At 42.2% G+C, this 20051-nt stretch overlaps 2 protein-coding genes across 3 annotated transcripts; both read left to right on the top strand.

Moving 5' to 3' along the window:
* The first annotated feature begins 535 nt into the window (after nt 1-535).
* LOC122023504 (mitochondrial dicarboxylate/tricarboxylate transporter DTC-like) lies at nt 536-12376 on the top strand. Of its 2 annotated transcripts, XM_042581627.1 has the most exons (6): nt 538-820; nt 1108-1191; nt 9688-9749; nt 10724-11085; nt 11583-11797; nt 11901-12376. In XM_042581627.1, exons 1-6 carry the CDS (start codon nt 701-703, stop codon nt 11955-11957), a joined length of 900 nt encoding a protein of 299 aa, XP_042437561.1. In that variant the 5' UTR covers nt 538-700; the 3' UTR covers nt 11958-12376. The 2 variants fall into 2 exon arrangements, with proteins under 2 accessions (XP_042437562.1, XP_042437561.1); XM_042581628.1 differs by lacking the exon at nt 9688-9749 and having other exon boundaries at nt 536-820; nt 10782-11085.
* Nucleotides 12377-13494: 1118 nt separating this feature from the next.
* LOC122023503 (CBL-interacting protein kinase 19-like) lies at nt 13495-15180 on the top strand. Its single transcript, XM_042581626.1, has one exon. The coding sequence runs from the start codon at nt 13521-13523 to the stop codon at nt 15000-15002; it is 1482 nt and encodes a 493-aa protein (XP_042437560.1). The 5' UTR covers nt 13495-13520; the 3' UTR covers nt 15003-15180.
* Nucleotides 15181-20051: the final 4871 nt, after the last annotated feature.

Raw genomic sequence — 20051 nt, 5'->3', positions numbered from 1 at the left:
AAATACACTTAATTTAAATTTATAATAAACAATAATTATATTTAAATAACTTATAAATAAAGGTAGAGAAAATAATAATTACAAATTAATTACATTTTATTTTATTAATTATATAATAAAATTTAAAAAATAAAAACTCTCTCTCATACTAAATATGATAATATGAAAAGTACATCATCAAACATGATATTGTACTATTTATCATACCATATTTAATGTGAAATTTAATATATGGATAGAAGTCTTTTGGTGTGACATTAAATTTGATATTTGGATGATGGTTTAGAGATAGTCTCACAGCCTTCCGTTGGAATCTCATGGTTCCTCTTCCGTCCATGTGGCCGGATTCCTAATCCGGAACAAGTTCGAGTGATCTCCTGGTTGGCTTTCTGGCCACGTAGCTGGATTCCGGGATCAGCCTACTCGCCGTCTCTTCGACCAGTGGCGAGCCAGGTACATCAGCGGGCCCACCACAACATTATGCGACTCAAGCCTCAAGGTGGCCATCCGATAAAAATTGGGCGATCGAATGCGAACCAAAACTTTTGCATTGCGGGCGGACCAAGCGAAGTAATGGTCGGGAGGCGCCGCCCACCCGCTTCGAGATTTATTAAATAAATAAAATCTGATTCTCGGTCTCGCGCTTCCTGTTCGCTCGTCGATCCCCCTCTCACTGTCTCCCCCGATCTCTTGAGCGGTGATGGCGGAGGGGAAGTCCACTAGTCAGACCGGAGCCTGGAGCACCGTCAAGCCCTTCGCCAATGGCGGTCTCTCCGGCATGCTCGCCACCTGCGCCATCCAGCCCATCGATATGGTCAAGGTAAGTCGCGTATCTCTGTTCTCGTTTTCGCATCCTTTTGCATTTTGTCAAGTTTGTGCCCGCCATTTCGAGCTAAAGCATCTCGATGAGGAAATTTGTAAATTATAAAGGTTTCTCATGCGGTTCAGTTGATTGGGATCCTAACGTTGATGCTTCTCTTGCGAATTCCTTTGCTAGAAAGTTGACCTAATTGATAGATTTAGCCGTGAAACATTAGTGTATCTGAGATCTATGCGGCGTTAATCTCTAAGATCCGGGGTATTCATTCAACTTTGCGTGGGTTGCAGGTGAGGATCCAGCTGGGTCAGGGGTCGGCTGCTCAAGTGACGAAGAATATGCTTGCCAACGAAGGCTTCGGTTCGTTTTACAAGGTTGGCCTCGCGGGATCCGTTTTCTGTTTCTTCGCTCCTCCTGTATTCTAGCAAGTTGCCATTGTAACTTGTATAGTAATAATTCTGGCTATTTTTCAGGAAATTTCGAGTTTATTTTAGTACGTAAGTGCAGTTAGAGAAGTGATACACACTACCTTGGAAAGGTGCTGTTGATTGAGAATTGATGCATCTGAAGCCCTAGAAAATTTCCTATGCTTGTCTTGACCACGAGATGACCCCACACCACATTAGATGTGATGCTATTCCCTGTTTCGAGTAGGATTGACAAATAAATCCTTATGAATAGTGTCGATTTGAACACCTACATATTGGCAGAAATCCTCCGGATCTAGCTCATTTACTACTAGACCAACCACTGTTCATAAACACAATATCATAAAAGCAAATATTGGACCCATAAAAGTTAGCTTGGATGTTGCAGTCTTGACAAGTCATTTGCTAAATTGATAAAAGGTAGAAGTCCTACACACACAAATCACTTAATACCAACCAATTGACATCTCGACATGAATTTTGACCTGCATTTGTACCACCCCATGGTTAGGAAAAGCCATGACAGTTGTATTAATCATCTTGAAAAGAAACTTTGGTCTATGATGTAAAGAAGTTGAGAATGAAAAACTTGATTCTTTAGAAGGACTGCAAATCTAGAGTCTGTTCCATATTAAAATTCTAGTCTCTAGTCGGAATAGTTCAGTTTTGGTACTGTACTATGTTGATACTCAACAATACGGATACTTCAAAGTGAGCCAAATTCAATTCAAGTGAGTTTTAATCATATACACCTTTTTCACTTAACTTGTTTACCTCCAATATGAGTCTATAGTAATTGAATTAAAATTTTAAAGCTATAAATTACAAGAGCATAATAGGCATATTTACTAATAATTATACCTTACTAATAGCAGAGTGAGTGTGATAAAAGCATTAGTTTCTATGGCATCCCAGTGAAATCAACTTTATAATTTCCTAAACATAAATTAGGTAATGTTAAAAAAAAATAATTTTTCCATGTCATAAATATATCTCAGTAAACCAACTCACGTTAGACTTGGGCTACCATGACTTGAATTGGATCAAACAATAGTATAGGATAGTGGTATAGGATATGGGTGTGTTTTTCAACTAAATTTTCAGTCTCCTCTTTATTGTTGTTAATGCTCTGAACTTCTTGTGTAGGAGTATAATTGATGTGATGTTCATGTTGGTGCAATGATGCCCCAATTAGTGGATTTTAAGAACACTTTTATGTAGTTGATAAAATATTTAGGTTAGGTTTATCCTGTTTCTTGTATGTGCATGTATCCTGTTTCTTGTATGTTCATCGAGTGTGCAAGGGCTTGGCAGGCTACACATGGAGCTTTGGAAGCTTGTGATTCAACGAGATTGAGTTGTCTTGATGAGGGAAAGTGTTGATGCCCTAAGTGGTCAAGTTCAACTAAGAGTTTGACAAGTTGCACATAGAGATTAGAAAGCTCATAATTCAATGGGATTGAGTTGTGTTGATGATTATTTAACACAATCAATTTGGATAGATATATTTGATGGTTTAGATGTTCAAAATGAGGTGGACTTGGATGTGATCAGTGATCAAACATATCTATCCCTTTTGTAGTTGTGTTTATATGCTTGAGCAATTCTTTAGTCTTTATCTCTAGTTCACCGACCCTTATTCTAAGAAGAATTGATTCTTATAAATATCCATATAACTTGCCAATGTAAATTTGTTATTGCATCGGAAGACATTTGAACCTTTTTTGTTTGTCTCCTCACGGATTTCTTCTAAAATTAGTTGTATTTTATTGTTATAAATAAATGTTCATCACATTTACAATATAGGGGATGGTTTTGCTAAGTTTGGGGCAAGCTTTAGCCATCAAGGTAACAGAACAATTTGGCACTAAATGGTCAAATTTGTTAAGTTTGGATTCATAACCACTACTCTGACTTCTTGGTAATTGCTAAAGATTGCTTCTTTGATCGTAGCCATAGGACAAAAAACTAGGTTTAATTTGTTTGTTCTAGCATATTAGAGGAGACTTAGATGAAATGGAGATGAGAAGAAAATATATTCATCCACTAGTATTTTTTTCCTCCTTCCCCTAACTGTGCAATTTGTTCCTCAACTTCTCTTGGTTTTTCATTTCAACAATTGAATCTTTTGACAGTCAGGTTTTAGGCTACCCATCCAACCAATTTGCAGGAAACCTGTCGATAGATGCAAAGCCAAGAGGGTTGGTTGAACTGGGAGGGTATCCTAGGGACAAGTGAGCAGATGGATTATTATCCTTTTTAAGGGTGTAATTTGGGGCATTTCCCATAAAAGATTTGATTGTTGGAAAGAAACAATATTAAGCCTGACAGACCTTGCAAATAAGATCTTCTGTGCCATTTACCCATTCAATTGTAGATAAAAAGTGTCATTCAAAGAAATATACAAAATTTCTTGACAAACTGAGAATTTTAGTATATCACTACCATAATCTCTTAGAATTGTAGATTTATTATAACTTAGATTAATCACAAGTTTGATTTTTTTTTTTTGCCTTAATTTATACATCAGAAGGGGAGCCTTGGCGCTAAAGTTGCTGCCGTGTGATGTGTCACGCCCCGGAGGAGTCTCTGTCCGAAGAAATTTCGGCAGCATCTCCCCTGTACGGCGGACAATCTGAAACTTTTCTACAAGCACTATATACCTTAGCCACATGCGGCTGGAATAATAACAATAAAAGAAAACAAACACCACGCAGTTAATATCAAATTCAGCCTCTGGCTGACACAACCACGCAGTTAAAAATAAAGCAGCCCACTCGGCTGTACCAAAACCAAAACACAAAATTGCTAGCCGACTAGGCTTACACAACCAATAACAAATACAAAATACCACATAACAACATCAACACTCCAAAAATAAAACCAGAGTACAGAGCTAAACAAACTGATACATAAAACAAACAAAACATACGTGGAACCGATAAGTCTTCTGATGTGACGTGGGGACCAGCAGACAGGATGCTCCAAGCGACACCATAAATAACCTGGTACCTAAAAAAGATAGTGTCAACGGGGGTGAGTTCAACAACTCAGCGAATACCAATGGACATGAGTAGTAAGATATATCTAACAGCAACAAACACAGCTTCCTAATCATATATAGGAATACGCAAAACCGAAAGGTAACCGAGGAAGTCAGACTCACCAGAACTCTATCTGCATAAAAGGGTCGCCAAACCGAAGTGTCAATAATCCCGTATGCAGTCAAAAGTACGATCCAACCAAAACGCAGAACCAAACGCAACACAATCATAAGAATATAAATGCATCAATGCATATGATGCTAATGATGCGTCCTGGTCGTCAGTCATCTCACACACAAATGGTGAGACCGAGTGGGTAGGACAACCTGCACTCGTCGTCACTACTCCCGATGAGTGACCGAGTGGACGGGATCTTGTCGGAGTACTCCTGTCCCGTGACCCCAAATCATAAATGGGAGCTCAACGCCTCATCTCCCTGATAAGACGACGGAGGACATCTCACGGCCACTACCGAGTCACCGACCAACGGAGCAAACAGAGTCCACTGTCACGGCTACCCGCTACACTAAATGCTGAGCTAAACAGAGCGGAATCGATCACGGCTACCACGGGTCATATGACAACGGAGCTAAATGAACCGCCACACATCCGCTCGATATACCACTAAACCACGAGTGGGGTGTATGAATATGGGCTCAACCATAGTGAGCCGATAATCGTGACAAAGATGCAATCATGATGCATGTCACTATGCATAACAAAAACTGATCAACATAACCATATCCATGTATACAAAATGGGTACTGTAAAAGCGATGGTCACATACCAAAATCTAGAGTACACAGGTCAGATAGAATATCAAAAAAACCTATGTCCTGAACATAATAAGTATGGAATATCCTGATCAGCATAGAAAAATCCATATATATATAATATGGGTACCACAGTATCAGTAGGTCAAATCCACGGATCTAGGGTATACAAGTCCTCTAAGGTATAACAACCTAGATCCTAAACATATCCCTCTTCCATAGCATGTGTACCAACAATATACACAGATCAAAGAATCAAGGTCTAGGCACACGAATCATATATGATATACAAATAGAGGTACACACGTCAGGTATGGTATAAAAACCTAGGTATCAGATAATCTAGATACACATGCCAGAAAAATAAAATCCAGAACCTAGTCCGAACCTCAGTAGGTATGGTATGCCACTTACTCTAGAAACCAAGGTACTCATGGCAATAATCCTGAAACATAAACATGGATACATAACAAACGGCCAACAGATCATGGTATGGGTATCAAACCGTGACATACCAAGGCAAACATGATCATTGCTTGCAGCTATAAAATACTATGCATATCCAATAGACAATATCATAAAGATAAGTCAAGAGGTACCCGCCTCAAATGTAGATCGTGTGTCCTCTAATCAGAGTTCTTGTCTCAAATCAGAACCCTGAAATAAATATACAATCAATCACTTAGGGTCATCACAGATCGGATAATGCAAGCCAAAACCTCAATAAATCCAATCTAACGATCTCATCCTTTTCTTCCAAAAATCCATCCAACACTTGATAATCATTTTCTGTTAATATAATCCACCTTAACTCTACCTCAAACCTAATTCAATATTTAGATCAATAACAACTCAACACGAAACTTACCCAAATTCTGATGCCTCAGTGCTGCTCGCAAGGACCACCGGTCCAGATGGAGACGTCAGGCAGAGATGCCCAGAGAAAGCTCCACCCTAGGGCATGCGTGGCTGCAGTGGAGTCGGAAATGCATCTGCGCAGAGAGGCAGCAGAGGAAGAAGTCGGCATCGGTAAAAGGCCCAGCGTGGAGAAGGTCGGCGCTAGGGTTCCTGTGGGATGCAGCGACGCCACCTCGGCTTGGCAGTGAAAGCTAGGGCACAGCAGCGATCGGGGCGATGAGCAGAGGAAAAAACCGAGAGCACCGGCAAGGGAGGAGAAGCACATCCCTCGGCCACGGCTCCGGTACCGGAGGAAGAAGCAACCGGCGCCGAGAGAGAAAGACCTAGGGCTCGGTGTGTGGCCGGCGACAGGGCTTTATCCTCGGCTCTCGTCGGCCGGCGAGGATAGATTGGCCGAGAGGAGGAGCCGGCGGTGCCCTCGCGGCGGTTAGGGCAGAAGATCGAGAGAGGAATTTCGGCGTCGACGCATGGTTTCTGCAAGGGAGAAGAGTTCGGCTCGTGTGGGATGGGGAAAAGGAAAATGAAGAAAAGAAATAAAAACAAAAAAAGAAAAAGGAATAAGGAAAAAGAAATTAAAACTTTTCCTCATTAAAACAGGATAGCCTAAACAGACTTTCCCGGGCCCCATTTTATCCCCGTAAACTTAGTCATACGAGCTCCGAAAAATCCCCGAAAAATTTCCAAAAAATTCCGGAAAAATCCCTTATCATTATTCGCTAATTTTTAGTATTTTACATGATGATTAAATTGTTTACTTACTGTGCTGATTACCACTGATTCATTAGCAAAATCCTACTTTCTCTGAAAAAAAAATTCTGTGTTTGGCAGTAAGCATGTCAACATAATGTAGTTCTTTAACCTACCATAGTTCTTCAACTTCCTATCTATCTTTTTCCCCTACGAATCCTCCAGCAGGGTTATTTTAATATGCCATAGATATCTTGTCCGTAGTTTAAGAAACTAGCCTAATATCTTTGTCCCTGCACTATGACCTTACTTTTGGGATTCACATTTTCATCGTTTGGATATCTGTGTTGTTGGTTGCTACTCGGAAAATCTAATGGTTCCAATGTACAAAAATTTTGTACAAAAGTCTGAACCTTTTCCTAGTTACCATGTGTTCTTTTAAATTAAATTTGGATCGCCTGCAGAACTTAACACGTTCGATCCAAAGTTTAATCTATTTGTTCTTTTAGGTTTAGACTTGGATCTTCTGCGGAACTTAACACGTTTGATCCAAATCACCTAGATTATTAATTCCATTAAATATTAATTTCCAAAATTGGCTTCCAGGACTGCATGGCGAGGCACATGACCTTCTTGGATATGGGAACAACCACCACCGCCTAGACAAAGCCTTTTAAGGAAATCTAATATTTAATTTCTTTAAATAACTTTAGGTCAACCGAAAAGAACAATCAAATCACAAGGAAAAGAAAAAAACAAAAGAACACAACATCGAAAACAAATTCGAAATACTAGAATCGCATGCCTCTTGTATTTGGTATTTTTACAAAAAGTAAAACTAGTATGATGCGGAAATTAAATACTAGTATACCTTTTCTTTTACAAGCAAAAACCTCTAGGTCTTCTAACCTCGGACGTTGTGTGGGCAACGATCTTCCGAGATGAGAAACCACCAAAGCACCTTCTTCTCCTTTCTTCAAGTTTCGGCCAAGCACAATGCTTCCAAAAGATGAAGATCTTTTTCCACCAACTAAGCTCCAAGGGATGTAAGCTTTCTCTCCTTCTCCAAGCTAGAATCCGGCCACCACTTGATCTCCAAAGAAGATGTGAGGTTCGGCCACAAAGGATGGAGAGAAGAGAAGAAGAGGAAGAGGCCGGCCACACCAAGGAAGAAAAGAGGGAGAAAATAATAGAGGTTGTTCACTATGAAGCCTCCTCTACCCCCTCTTTTATAATCCTTGGTCTTGGCAAATAAGGAAAATTTAATAAAAACTTCCTTAATTCTTTTGCCAAAGAAAATTTATTTAATTAAAAATAATTTTCTCTTCTCCAATTTATTTGGCCTGCCACTCTTCTCCCCAAATCAAGGAAAGTTTTAATTAAAACAAAAATTAAAACTTCCTAATTTGTTTCCAGAAATTTATAAAAATTTCTCCAATAATTTTAATCCCTTCATGATTGGTTAATAAAAAGGAAATTTTATAAATTAAAATCTTTCTTTTAAACATGTGGATAAAAGAATTAAAATATCTTTTAATCTACAAATAAGGAAAGATATCAAATCTTTTCTTAATCTCTTGTAGAAACTTATAAAAGAGAATATTTAATTTTTAAACTCTCTTTTAAATCATGAACATGGTTAAAAAGGAAAGTTTTCTTAAAATTTAAAATCCACCTTTTAATCAACAAATAAGGAAAGATTTCAAATTTTAAACTCTCTTTTAAACATGTAGATAATTTACAAATAAGGAAAGTTTTTACCAAAAATTAAAACCATCCTTTTAATCTACAAATAAGGAAAGAGATTAATCTCTTCTCTTAATCTTTTTTAGAAAGCTATAAAAGGAAATTTTTAATTTTTTAAACTCTCTTTTAAAAACATGATATCCACATAAGAAATAATTTTAATAAAAATCCTTTTTAATATTCTAATGGCCGGCCACCTAAGCTTGGGACCCAAGCTTTGGCCGGCCACAATCCATTGGTCTTGGCCGTCCCTAGCTTGGGTTCCAAGCTAGCTTGGCCGGCCCCATTGGATGGGTAAGAAGGTGGGTATGTGGTGGGTATAAATCTCTCTATACAAGAGGCTACGATAGGGACCGAGAGGAGGAATTGGTTTTGGTCTCCCGATAAAATTAAGCATCCCGTGTTCGCCCCGAACACACAACTTAATTTTATCAATAATAATTCATTCCACTAGAGAACTATTATTGAATTACCGCACCAATCCCAAATTATATTTTGGGCTCCTTATTATGAGTGTGTTAGTCTCCCTGTGTTTAAGATGTCGAATGTCCACTAATTAAGTGAGTTACTAACAACTCATTTAATTAATATCTTAGTCCAAGAGTAGTACCACTCAACCTTATCGTCATGTCGGACTAAGTCCACCTGCAGGGTTTAACATGACAATCCTTATGAGCTCCTCTTGGGGACATTCTCAACCTAGATTACTAGGACACAGTTTCCTTTTATAATCAACAACACACACTATAAGTGATATCATTTCCCAACTTATCGGGCTTATTGATTTATCGAACTAAATCTCACCCATTGATAAATTAAAGAAATAAATATCAAATATATGTGTTTGTTATTATATTAGGATTAAGAGCACACATTTCCATAATAACTGAGGTCTTTGTTCCTTTATAAAGTCAGTATAAAAGAAACGATCTCTAATGATCCTACTCAATACACTCTAAGTGTACTAGTGTAATTATATAGTTAAAATAAACTAATACCTAATTACACTGCGACCTTCCAATGGTTTGTTCCTTTCCATCTTGGTCGTGAGCTACTGTTTATAATTTATAAGGTACTGATAACATGATCCTCTGTGTGTGACACCACACACCATGTTATCTACAATATAAATTAATTGAACAACTACATTTATCATAAATGTAGACATTTGACCAATGTGATTCTTATTTCTAGATAAATGTTTATACCAAAAATTAGGCTTTTAGTATACATCCTAACATGTATTACATTGCTGATGCATTGTTCTTAAACAGGGACTATCAGCTGGTTTACTTAGGCAGGCTACTTATACAACTGCAAGATTGGGTTCCTTTAGGTACTTATTTTTCTTTTTCTGAATTTTTAATTGAGAATATGATCCGCATACATTCTATAACTTTGTTTGAGATTTTGGTATTTTAACAAAGTTTGGAGGATTATCCTCGTTGACACTTTGTATTCTTGAATAGATGCTTCTTCTTAGGATGCTATAATTGAGTTGAATTTATTCCTCCCAATTTGTTTGTACTTGTGTTTCTTCAATGATTAGGCGGAATTATCTAGGTTGAGTAACAAATAAGTGACCCTGCAACACTAGTCTGCATTTTCTGATTACCAATGCTTGTGTTTATTTTGTATGAGTTGAAACTTGAATGCTTAGCTGTTTGTGTAGACTTTGTAAGGAAAAAAACAATAAAGATATAATTTAACGTCACTACTCAGATTTGACTTTGAAGGGGAGCCTTGGCGCAACGGTAAAGTTGTTACCATGTGACCAAAAGTTCATGGGTTCGAATCTTGGAAACAGCCTCTTGCAAAAAGCAGGATAAGGCTGCGTACAATGGATCCTTCCCCGAGACCCCGCATGAAGGGAGCTTCGTGCACCGGGCTGTCCTTTTTTTATTCAGATTTGACTTTCACAATGGCTATCTGAAAAAAAAATGAGACCCTGGAATATTATGATTGGGAAGATTCTGATTGCAAGTTGGCATTGCAAGTGAGTACTATTTACGGTGCTTGATAAGTTTCTCTTGAGTAATCTTTTATGCATTTTTATGGATTTAGAGAGAAGTTTGTGAAGCATCATACTAAATCTTTATTGAGTTGAATTTCTTGGTTCTATCAATTTTGTCTCAAATATGTTTGTTATTTGTAGCACTATAGTCTTGCAGCTGTGCTTGTTTGAAAGTTTGTTGCCAATGCTTTTTTTCAAACTTGAATATATGTAGTGTTCACTAATGCGATGAAGTTTGGCTAAGAATGCCTCAGTTCATTTTATTGACAACTAGTGATCCTTGACATTTTGCTTAGAGTGTTGACAAACAAAGCTGTTGAGGCTAATGACGGCAAACCACTGCCTTTGCTTCAGAAAGCTGCTATTGGTCTTACAGCTGGAGCAATTGGAGCGAGTGTTGGAAGCCCAGCAGATTTGGCACTCATCAGGATGCAAGCCGATGCGACTTTGCCTGCAGCTCAGAGAAGAAACTACAAAAATGCTTTCCATGCTCTCTACCGAATCATTGCTGATGAGGGGGTTCTGGCTTTGTGGAAAGGTGCAGGTCCTACAGTAGTAAGAGCAATGTCACTCAATATGGGTATGCTTGCATCGTATGATCAGAGTGTTGAGCTGTTCAGGGATTCCCTTGGCTTTGGTGAAGTTAGCACCGTGCTTGGTAAGGTGCTAGATTGTATTGATGTCGATGCAATTGTTTGAATATTTCTTTCTGTGATTTTAAAACTGGTCTAGGGAGGGTACCGAAGGTCCTGCTGGTTCCTGATTTTCATGGCTGAAATGGTCCAAAAATCTGGTTCAATTAGGTGGCCTCTACTACTAGAACTGGACTGATCTGGCCTCCGGTTTTAGGTATTTTGAACCGGCCACTCCACTCTGGATTTGAAAGTTGAAACACTGAGTTCTTTTTAGCTTTTCTATTATCGTATCTTGTTCTGGTGAATATATATGGGTATCGGTACTATTTTTTAATAAAAAAAAATTAAGATTTTAGTTCTCAGTCATTATGAGCTTGACTTTGACTTGCGTGGTGCTCCCGGTCCTATGTATTTCAGTTTCCTTGTATATCGCACGAAACATGTTTTTTCATGATGCTTGCAGAAAAGTGTTATAGTAATTGTAACTATGATTAATTTGCTATTTTTTGTGCGTATTCAGGAGCTAGTGCTGTTTCAGGGTTCTTTGCATCTGCTTGTAGTTTACCTTTTGACTACGTGAAAACACAAATACAGAAGATGCAGCCCGATGCCAATGGGAAGTATCCCTACACTGGATCTTTGGACTGTGCGATGCAGACCTTAAAATCTGGTGGCCCTTTAAAATTTTACACTGGATTTCCCGTCTACTGTGTCAGAATTGCTCCACATGTCATGGTAAATAAAGCTTTGATGCTCCTAGTAAAAGTCAATTGCAGTTGCTTTCTCACTCCATTTGGCTTATCTGTGTTTAACTCTTCAACAATGGCATGCTTTGCAGATGACGTGGATATTCCTGAATCAAATTCAGAAGGTTGAAAAGTCACTTGGCTTATAGAATTATAGTTATTGGATACGTGCAACTTAATTTCACTGTTTTCCTATAATATAATATCTATTGAAGTCAATTGGCTAGTTTGGGTACTAGGATAGCCTTCCATTTGCATCCTGAATTCTCAAAGATGTGATAATCCGGTCCAGGAGTATCCGTATGATTTTTTGTTTGATGCCCTAGCGTTTGGTTTAGTTGGATCTTAGCATACTTTTGATCTCTAAAGAAGTTACTAATGATGGAATGCATATTTGCAGCTTAGCCAAGTAGTTTTCTTGTAGCTTGGCTTCGAGGAACTATTTTATGGGATGGGTTGGGTTGGGTTGTCTGAATCAAGTAGAATTGGGTACTAAAAAATTCCTTCAAAACGAATTCAGATTATTTGATTTTGGATGCTAAGAAATACATATTTGGATTTACAATTATATTCTATGAAATAGGTTGGTTGATATCTTAAGTAATAAATATTTAATTTTAAATATTAAAATCTAATTTATATTGCATTAATCATTTTTTGTGTGCCCATTGATCTATCATGTTTGGTTTCTACAAGGTCAATTTTCTGATCTGGAACATTTAGATCGAAATTTAGTGGATTATTGGTGCAAGGTGACTGCAACACTTCAACTCAAGGAATAAGGTTGTGACATTTGTTCTATAATGATATCATATCGCCCGCCAAACAATAACGGGGCCATCTCACCTGGTGCAGTATCATGCCATTCCTTTATGTCTCAGCGAGATGTCACCTAAGATGGGGAATTTTTATGGTTGCGTTCTTGTGTCTGATTATTTTTTTATGTCCAATTCAACAATATCAAAGTCACAGACCCTGTGAATACCTCATTGAATCTTCAAAGTTGGAGCCTCTTGCAACCATAAAGATTCTACTATCCAATCACCGTTCACCGGCTTGCGTCTTTCTTACGTTTATTTGACTGAGCGTATGGCCAGTAGTGATAGCTTATAGCTGCATCTACATCACTTCATCACCACTCCTTCCTTTCCCTCACCCGTGTTTAGACCTTAACTGATAGAAAATACACAGCATATGATCGCCAATTCAGTTTATGATCTTCCCGCAGCTCTTCATATGAATTCGGTATTGTTTTTCTTTTTTAATATTTGTTAGATTGACTTGGATTCCTTGAAAGGGAATGCTTGATGAGTCACGCATCTCCTGGAACCTTACCGACACCATACCTGTTGACTGAATGAAACTGCCGACTTAAACACACCTTTTGTCCTTTTTTTACTATTATTATTATTATTATTACATCGATTAATATTGGAGTAAATTTTTAGTCGACTCAAAGTAAATTAAAAAACATTCGTAACGAATGAATCATCAATCTAATATTCTTTAGATTAATCCATTAAAATTACCCGAGCAAAAAATAAGTAATTTTATCTAAAAAATAATGACGTGAATAAATGAATTTCTGTGTCACGGTGGTAAATTGCATATTCATCCCTTGAAATGCAAGAAATTTGAGATCAGGAAGACTCTTAATCTGATGGAAGAGACGAAATAGCCACAAAATTGGAGCCGGCTCTCTTTCTTCCCACATGGCAGGAGAAAATAGTAGTAGCGGAAGCGGCGGCGGCGGCAACGGAGGAAGCCGTGGCGGCGGAGGCAGGGGGCGGGCGCTGCTGCTGGGGCGGTACGAGGTGGGGCGGCTGCTGGGCCACGGCGCGTTCGCGAAGGTGTACCACGCTCGGCACGCGGAAACGGGCGAGAGCGTGGCGATCAAGGTGCTCGACAAGGAGAAGATCCTGCAGAGCGGGCTGGCGGCGCACACCAAGCAGGAGATCGCCATCCTGCGCCGCGTGCGCCACCCCAACATCGTCCGCCTCCACGAGGTGATGGCCACCAAATCGAAGATATACTTCGTCATGGAGCTGGTCCGCGGCGGCGAGCTCTTCGCCCGGGTCTCCAAGGGCCGCCTACCGGAGCCCGCCGCCCGTCGATACTTCCAGCAGCTCATCTCGGCTGTGGCCTTCTGCCACGCCCGCGGCGTCTACCACCGCGACCTCAAGCCGGAGAATCTCCTCCTCGACGACCGCGGCGATCTCAAGGTCTCCGATTTCGGGCTTTCCGCTGTCTCCGATCAGATGCGGCAGGACGGTCTCTTTCACACCTTCTGCGGCACGCCGGCGTACGTGGCGCCGGAGGTACTCGCCCGCAAGGGCTATGACGGCGCCAAGGCTGACATCTGGTCTTGCGGCGTCATCCTCTTCGTGCTCATGGCCGGCTACCTCCCCTTCCACGACCCCAATCTCATGCTCATGTACCGCAAGATCCAAAAGGGCGAGTTCCGCTCCCCCCGCTGGTTCTCCGGCGACCTCCTTCGCCTCCTCTCCCGCCTCCTCGACACCAATCCCGCCACCCGCATCACCATCCCAGAGATCATGGACAATCGATGGTTCAAAAAGGGCTTCCGCCAGGTCAGATTCTACCTCGAGGACGACAAGTTCCACAGCCTCGACGACGTCGCCCCAACCCAGTCCCCTCCGCCGCCGCCGTCCTCGGACGACTCCGAGTCCGATTCCGACTCCAATTTCTCCCTCTCCGCTTCCCCCTCCTCCAATTGTGGCCGTCGGCAGGGCCTGGGGCGGCTCCCTCGGCCCGCGAGCCTAAACGCCTTCGACATCATCTCCTTCTCGCCGGGGTTCGACATCTCGGGGCTGTTCGAGGAGCAGGGCGAGGAGGCCCGGTTCGTGTCCGGGCAACCCGTCGACAGGATCATATCCAAACTGGAAGAGATCGCCAAAGTGGTGAGCTTTACAGTGCGGAAAAAGGACTGCCAGGTGAGCCTGGAAGGTACCAAGGAGGGCGAGAAGGGGCCGCTCACGATCGCCGCCGAAATATTCGAGCTCACGCCGTCGCTGGTGATGGTGGAGGTGAAGAAGAAGGCCGGCGACAAGGAGGAGTACGAGGAGTTCTGCAACAGGGAGCTCAAGCCCGGCCTTCAGAATCTGGTGTACGACGAGCTAGCGACGGCGGCTGCGGCCGCGGCCGCCACCAATCTGCCGTCCGACACCGAGTAGGTGTAGGTCTCTCGAGTCGATCAGATGCCGCCGTGCTTACTCCTCGATCACGACGATCATTTTGTTGTGTGCTCTGTAACAAATGCGCATGCGTATTGAACATGGAGATTACACTCTTCATCGCCATTTCCCTTTCCATTTTACATTTCAACATGGAGAAATGACTGCTATTTGGAAACGATCGAGTGTATAATTAATTAATCACATCATTAATTCCCAACTTTTACAGCAGGCAAAATTCTGAAAATTCTTTGATCCAATCCATCGCTCTGTTCTCCATGAGCGTCTTTTCATCTGCTTTCAAACCTGGCGACCAGTGTTCCACACCATTTGGGGGAGTAAAGCAGGAAACGCTATTACACAACATTAGGATTAAAGTAGGAAACGAAGTTAGCCATCGTTTGTTCTGCACCGTTGAGAGGGGCAGGGATCCTCTGGTCCCAAATTTTTGGATCAATCTTGATCCTTTGTTCATTCATTAGTTGAATGGATGATTACGGATTAGATGATGATTCATTTTTTTAGACCCTTAATTTGGATGGATCTCATTTATTTAAAGATGAAGTATATCCAAATCAGGGTTCTCATGTAATGGACCATCTTCTGATCCATAATTTAAGGACCAGAGAATCCGTACTGTCATCATAGAAAAATAATTCCTCAATCCTCGGCTATAACATAGAAACAATTGAGTAAAATACAATACATTTGATATTCAATTGGCCAAACACGTGTTTAAGTACGTTTAATAAATAAAAAATTAATTAAATAAATAAATTTAAATAATCTATTAAATTTTGTAAATAATATTTTTAATCATGTTTATCCATAACAATAAATAAATTTATAATATCAAATTTAATAATTAATCAAATAAGTTTAAAATATAAAATTTTCAAACAATCAAATAAATTTAAATTAAGAATTTTATAATATCTAGATAAATCAAATTCATAAAAAAAAAAGGTTAAATTTAAAATAATTATTTTAATAATTTAGTTCATTTTAAGTTTAACTTTATTCGGCATGATTACTTTATTAAATAAATTTGAAAATCACTAATAATGTTCTTCTTTATCTACTCGAGTTCCTCCTCTCCTTCTTCCTCTGGAGCTACGGTGGCGTGGGTTCTCCGGGTTCTCCGACGAGCTTCTTGTCAGTGTCCTATGAATCGGAGTACATCAATTCGAGGTTGGCGTTTCTAGCATGACCTCTTTGATAGTTAAGTCAACGATGTGTTAAAGTGAAAATCTCATGTGCATGTATGAGAGAGAAAAAGAGTTCGAAGAAGACGAAAAGAATTACCTTTGCGTGCAAGAAGAAATCATATCTTCACTTACCTTCACAAAACCTTATATAGTAAAGAATGTAAGTTGCCACGAGCGAGGCACCACCCGCTCATCCGCACGAACAGGCTGTTGCGCTCGGGGTGACAGTTGTTGGCTCGTACTCTTGGTGCTATTTAGCTCAATGTCACTTTCCAAGTAGGCAATCCCACTGAGGTTGTCTATGTGTCTGGGACTATCGAAGGTTGAGGTCAATTAAAACTCGTTCAATCGATATTCTTCACTGATCCGGTGGTGAGGTCGGACCCCGCCCCACAGAAGGCCACTACCACGTTGGAGGTCAAAGTCACGGTGGTCACTGGCCTCCTGTCACCGTTCGATCAGGCAACCCACTTGCCCGGTCGGAATAAGGAATGTTTGATCCGATATTATCACAGCTCGGCCACACACCGAGCTTCCGACACTCAGAGAACCAAAGTAGCAGCAAAACCGAGGTCGAGTGGCTATCCCGCTCGAACTTACATCAGGTCTCAGAACCAACATACGACCTTCAAGCACGACCTCCCGTTCGTTGCAATAAGGAGCCCAAGCAGCGGATAGACGGCCGAGCGGCCATGCCGCTCGGCTCGAAGACATCAGGACAGCAGGACGGCCGGGCGGTCCTCCCACGCGGCTCTAGAACAGACAAATTAGGGATCCTGCGACATCCTTTTGGGAACCCATGCCACCGAAAGATGGCATGGACAGGCAAAAGATCGTACGACGGAAGCTTCCACTGTCATGTCAGAGATATGGTCGGGTCAATTAGGTATGGTGTCAGGGATGCTTTCCTGACATGTCTTTTCAGGGAAAGCCTTGAGAAGCGTGCATGCATCGAGGAGCGTGCACGCGCTCCCCAAGATCCCTATATAAAAGGCCTCAAGCTTCAACGGAGGGAGAAGACACTTTACTGTAGCTATTGTTACTCTGCTTCTTTGTTTATTCGCTTATACATCGCCGGAAATTAACTTGAGCGTCAGAGGGTCATCACCGGAGAACTCCTCCCTGGCTCGGCACTGATGCTGATGTGGTTGTAGGTTCCTTCGACTCAAAGTTCATCAACAGTCAACAGGAGCGCCACATCCCCCAGCGTCTATTGCCTCGACTCTCGGACAGGATTAAATTTGGCGTCGTCTGTGGGAACACACCTATACCCGAGCCGAGGAGATGGAAGAAGCTGGACGACTTCACACCATGGCGCTTACTCAAGAGGAGCTCGATATGCTCATGCAAGCTCGGGCAGCCAAAATAGTCGAGCAACAACAGCAAAAGGCGCTAGCCGATCAACTGGCACAGCAAGCAACATCGGCGTCCGAGGGCCAAGCGGTGCAAGAGGACCGACCGAAGCAACTCTCCATCTAGGGGCAAAATAGAGGGTCAACCGACACGCAAGGAGCGCACGCCAATACAGTTTCATCGGGCTCTATTCCAGACGCCCTCGGAAATCGCGCAAGCGCGAATCAAGAGCAGGGATCTTCTTCGGACGAAGCACCCGTTCGAGATGTCCGGAAATGCAAAGCGCCGCGAGCTGACAATCCTCCAAGCGGATCAACCGCCAATTCTCCGAAGCGATACTGCAGGACCCTCTGCCAAGACACTACGCTCCACTGCCTATTGGAGAAGACAACGGGTCGATCAATCCAGACGATCATTTGGGTAAGTTCGACAACGCGGTCACCCTTCACCAATACACAAATGGGGTGAAGTGTTGGGTCTTCCTTGCCACGCTCTCCGGCTCGGCACAACGATGGTTCAGGAGATTGCTGGATGGATCGATACAAAGCTTCAAGGATTTTTGAACGACCTTCCTACATCATTTTGCGAGCAGACGGCGCTACCAGAAGATGAGCGTCATCTTATTTTCTTTGAAGCAAGGACCAAGAGAAGCTCTATGGGCGTACATCCAGCAATTTAATCAGGTAGTTATGGATATCCCTTCGATCTTATCTAAGATCATGATGAATGCCTTCACCCAGGAGCTCGTAGAGGGAGACTTCTTCCGGTCACTCATCAGGAAGTCGTCCCACGACTACAACCATATGCTCAAGAAGGTTAATGAGTATATAAACGTGGAGGAGGCCCAGGCGGCCAGAAGGAAGAAGGCACCAGCCGAACCCTCGGTGCCAATTGAACGACGACCGCTGAGCAGCCACTAACCACCAAGGGGGCTGAGAGCTAAAGGCTAGCCACACCAAGAAACGAGGAGACAGACCGTGCAGCATGTGGCTTCTAATCGACCGAAGGCATCAAAAGGCAAGGTATGGGCATCTATGTTCTATTCCTTCTATCAGTCGGCGTCGCACAACACGCGTGATTGTTGTAGTCTAACACCACTCGCCAGACCGACCCCAAGGGGCTATGGTTGACGATCTCCCTCTCCCGAATGGTGACATAGGCATCAATCCACTGGGTGTCGGGAAGATACAAGAAGATCACCCGAGCGACAGTAGCATCATCAGCAAAGAGGAAGCATTGATTCTTCCTAAGTTGTGCACGAGCGAATCAGGCCATTCGCTCGGGAGGAGGAGAACAGAAGTAATTCTGCACGGGGGGAAATAAACATCATCACCGGTGGGCCGACCAGCAGTGACTCCAACCGAGCCAGGAAGTCATACGCTCGCCGGTTGGAGATACATGCAGTGGGATGCAGCCAAGAAAAGGCAAATGGACCTTAGATTAGCTTTGGACCCCGAGACCTCAAGGGAGTAGAAGTCCCGCACGATGACGTCCTCATCATCTGAGCGGTAATCGTTAACTATACTATCCACCGAGTTTTTGTTGACATAGGAAGCTCAGTAAATATAATCTTCAAGAAGGCTTTCGATCAGCACCAGATCGACCAAGGCAAGTTACTGCCAATGACGACCTCACTGTAAGGGTTCACTGGCAATGCGGTACAGCCGATCGGCCAAACTAAATTGGACATATCGCTCAGAGAGGAGCCACTCAGGAGGACCAGAACTACAAACTTTATCGTGGTAGATGTCCCTTCAACCTATAACATCATCCTCGGCCGACTAGCCCTCAATGAGTTTCGAGCGGTAGTTTCAACCTACTCCAAAAGATCAAGTTCTCGGTAGATAATCGGGTTAGAGAAGTCAGAGGCGACCAGCTAGCCGCTCGGCGCTGCTACGTTGAGATGGTCAAGACCGAGGCCAAATCCACTCGGAAGGCTCCTAGACTAGAGGTAAGCGCTGTCACTGAAAAACCGCCTACTCTAGTTTATGAGGAGAAAGAGGAAGTGCAAATCCATCCTCGCCGAGCGGAAGCAACAACTTTCATAGCGTCTGACCTGGAAGCTGAACAGAAGGCGGAGCTGATCGCCTGTCTCTAGCAAAATCACGACGTGTTCATGTGGTTGATGCACGAGCTCCCCGGGATTTCCTCGAGCGTCACGCAACACCAACTCCACGTCCGACCGGACGCTCGACTGGTGAAACAAAGGAAGAGAGACTTTAGCACTGAGCAAAATCTGATCATTTGGGTAGAAGTAGAGAAGCTGCTGGAGGCCGTCCACGTGCGGGAAGTTCAATTCCTGAGCTGGCTTACGAATGTAGTACTGGTCTCGAAGTCGGGTGACAACTGGCAAGTCTGCATCGACTTCCGGGACCTCAATAAGGCACGCCCAAAGGACTTCTACCCGCTGCCTCGAATTGGTCAGATGGTAGACTCCACTGCTGGGTGAGAGCTGATATGCATACTGGACACGTATCAAGGGTACCAC

This window comes from Zingiber officinale, chromosome 9B (assembly GCF_018446385.1).
Source record: "Zingiber officinale cultivar Zhangliang chromosome 9B, Zo_v1.1, whole genome shotgun sequence".
Classification (NCBI taxonomy): Eukaryota; Viridiplantae; Streptophyta; class Magnoliopsida; order Zingiberales; family Zingiberaceae; genus Zingiber; species Zingiber officinale.
The sequence above is the reverse complement of the archived record's forward strand: the minus strand, read 5'-3'. Positions and strand labels throughout refer to the sequence as shown.

Bases quoted from the DNA above. Each gene is read 5' to 3' on its own strand.
- LOC122023504 (XM_042581627.1), top strand. From the start codon at position 701: ATGGCGGAGGGGAAGTCCACTAGTCAGACCGGAGCCTGGAGCACCGTC. The intron at 1,192-9,687 runs GTTGGCCTCGCG...GTTCTTAAACAG, and splicing joins GCTTCGGTTCGTTTTACAAG to GGACTATCAGCTGGTTTACT. The intron at 11,798-11,900 runs GTAAATAAAGCT...CATGCTTTGCAG, and splicing joins GAATTGCTCCACATGTCATG to ATGACGTGGATATTCCTGAA.
- LOC122023503 (XM_042581626.1), top strand. From the start codon at position 13,521: ATGGCAGGAGAAAATAGTAGTAGCGGAAGCGGCGGCGGCGGCAACGGA.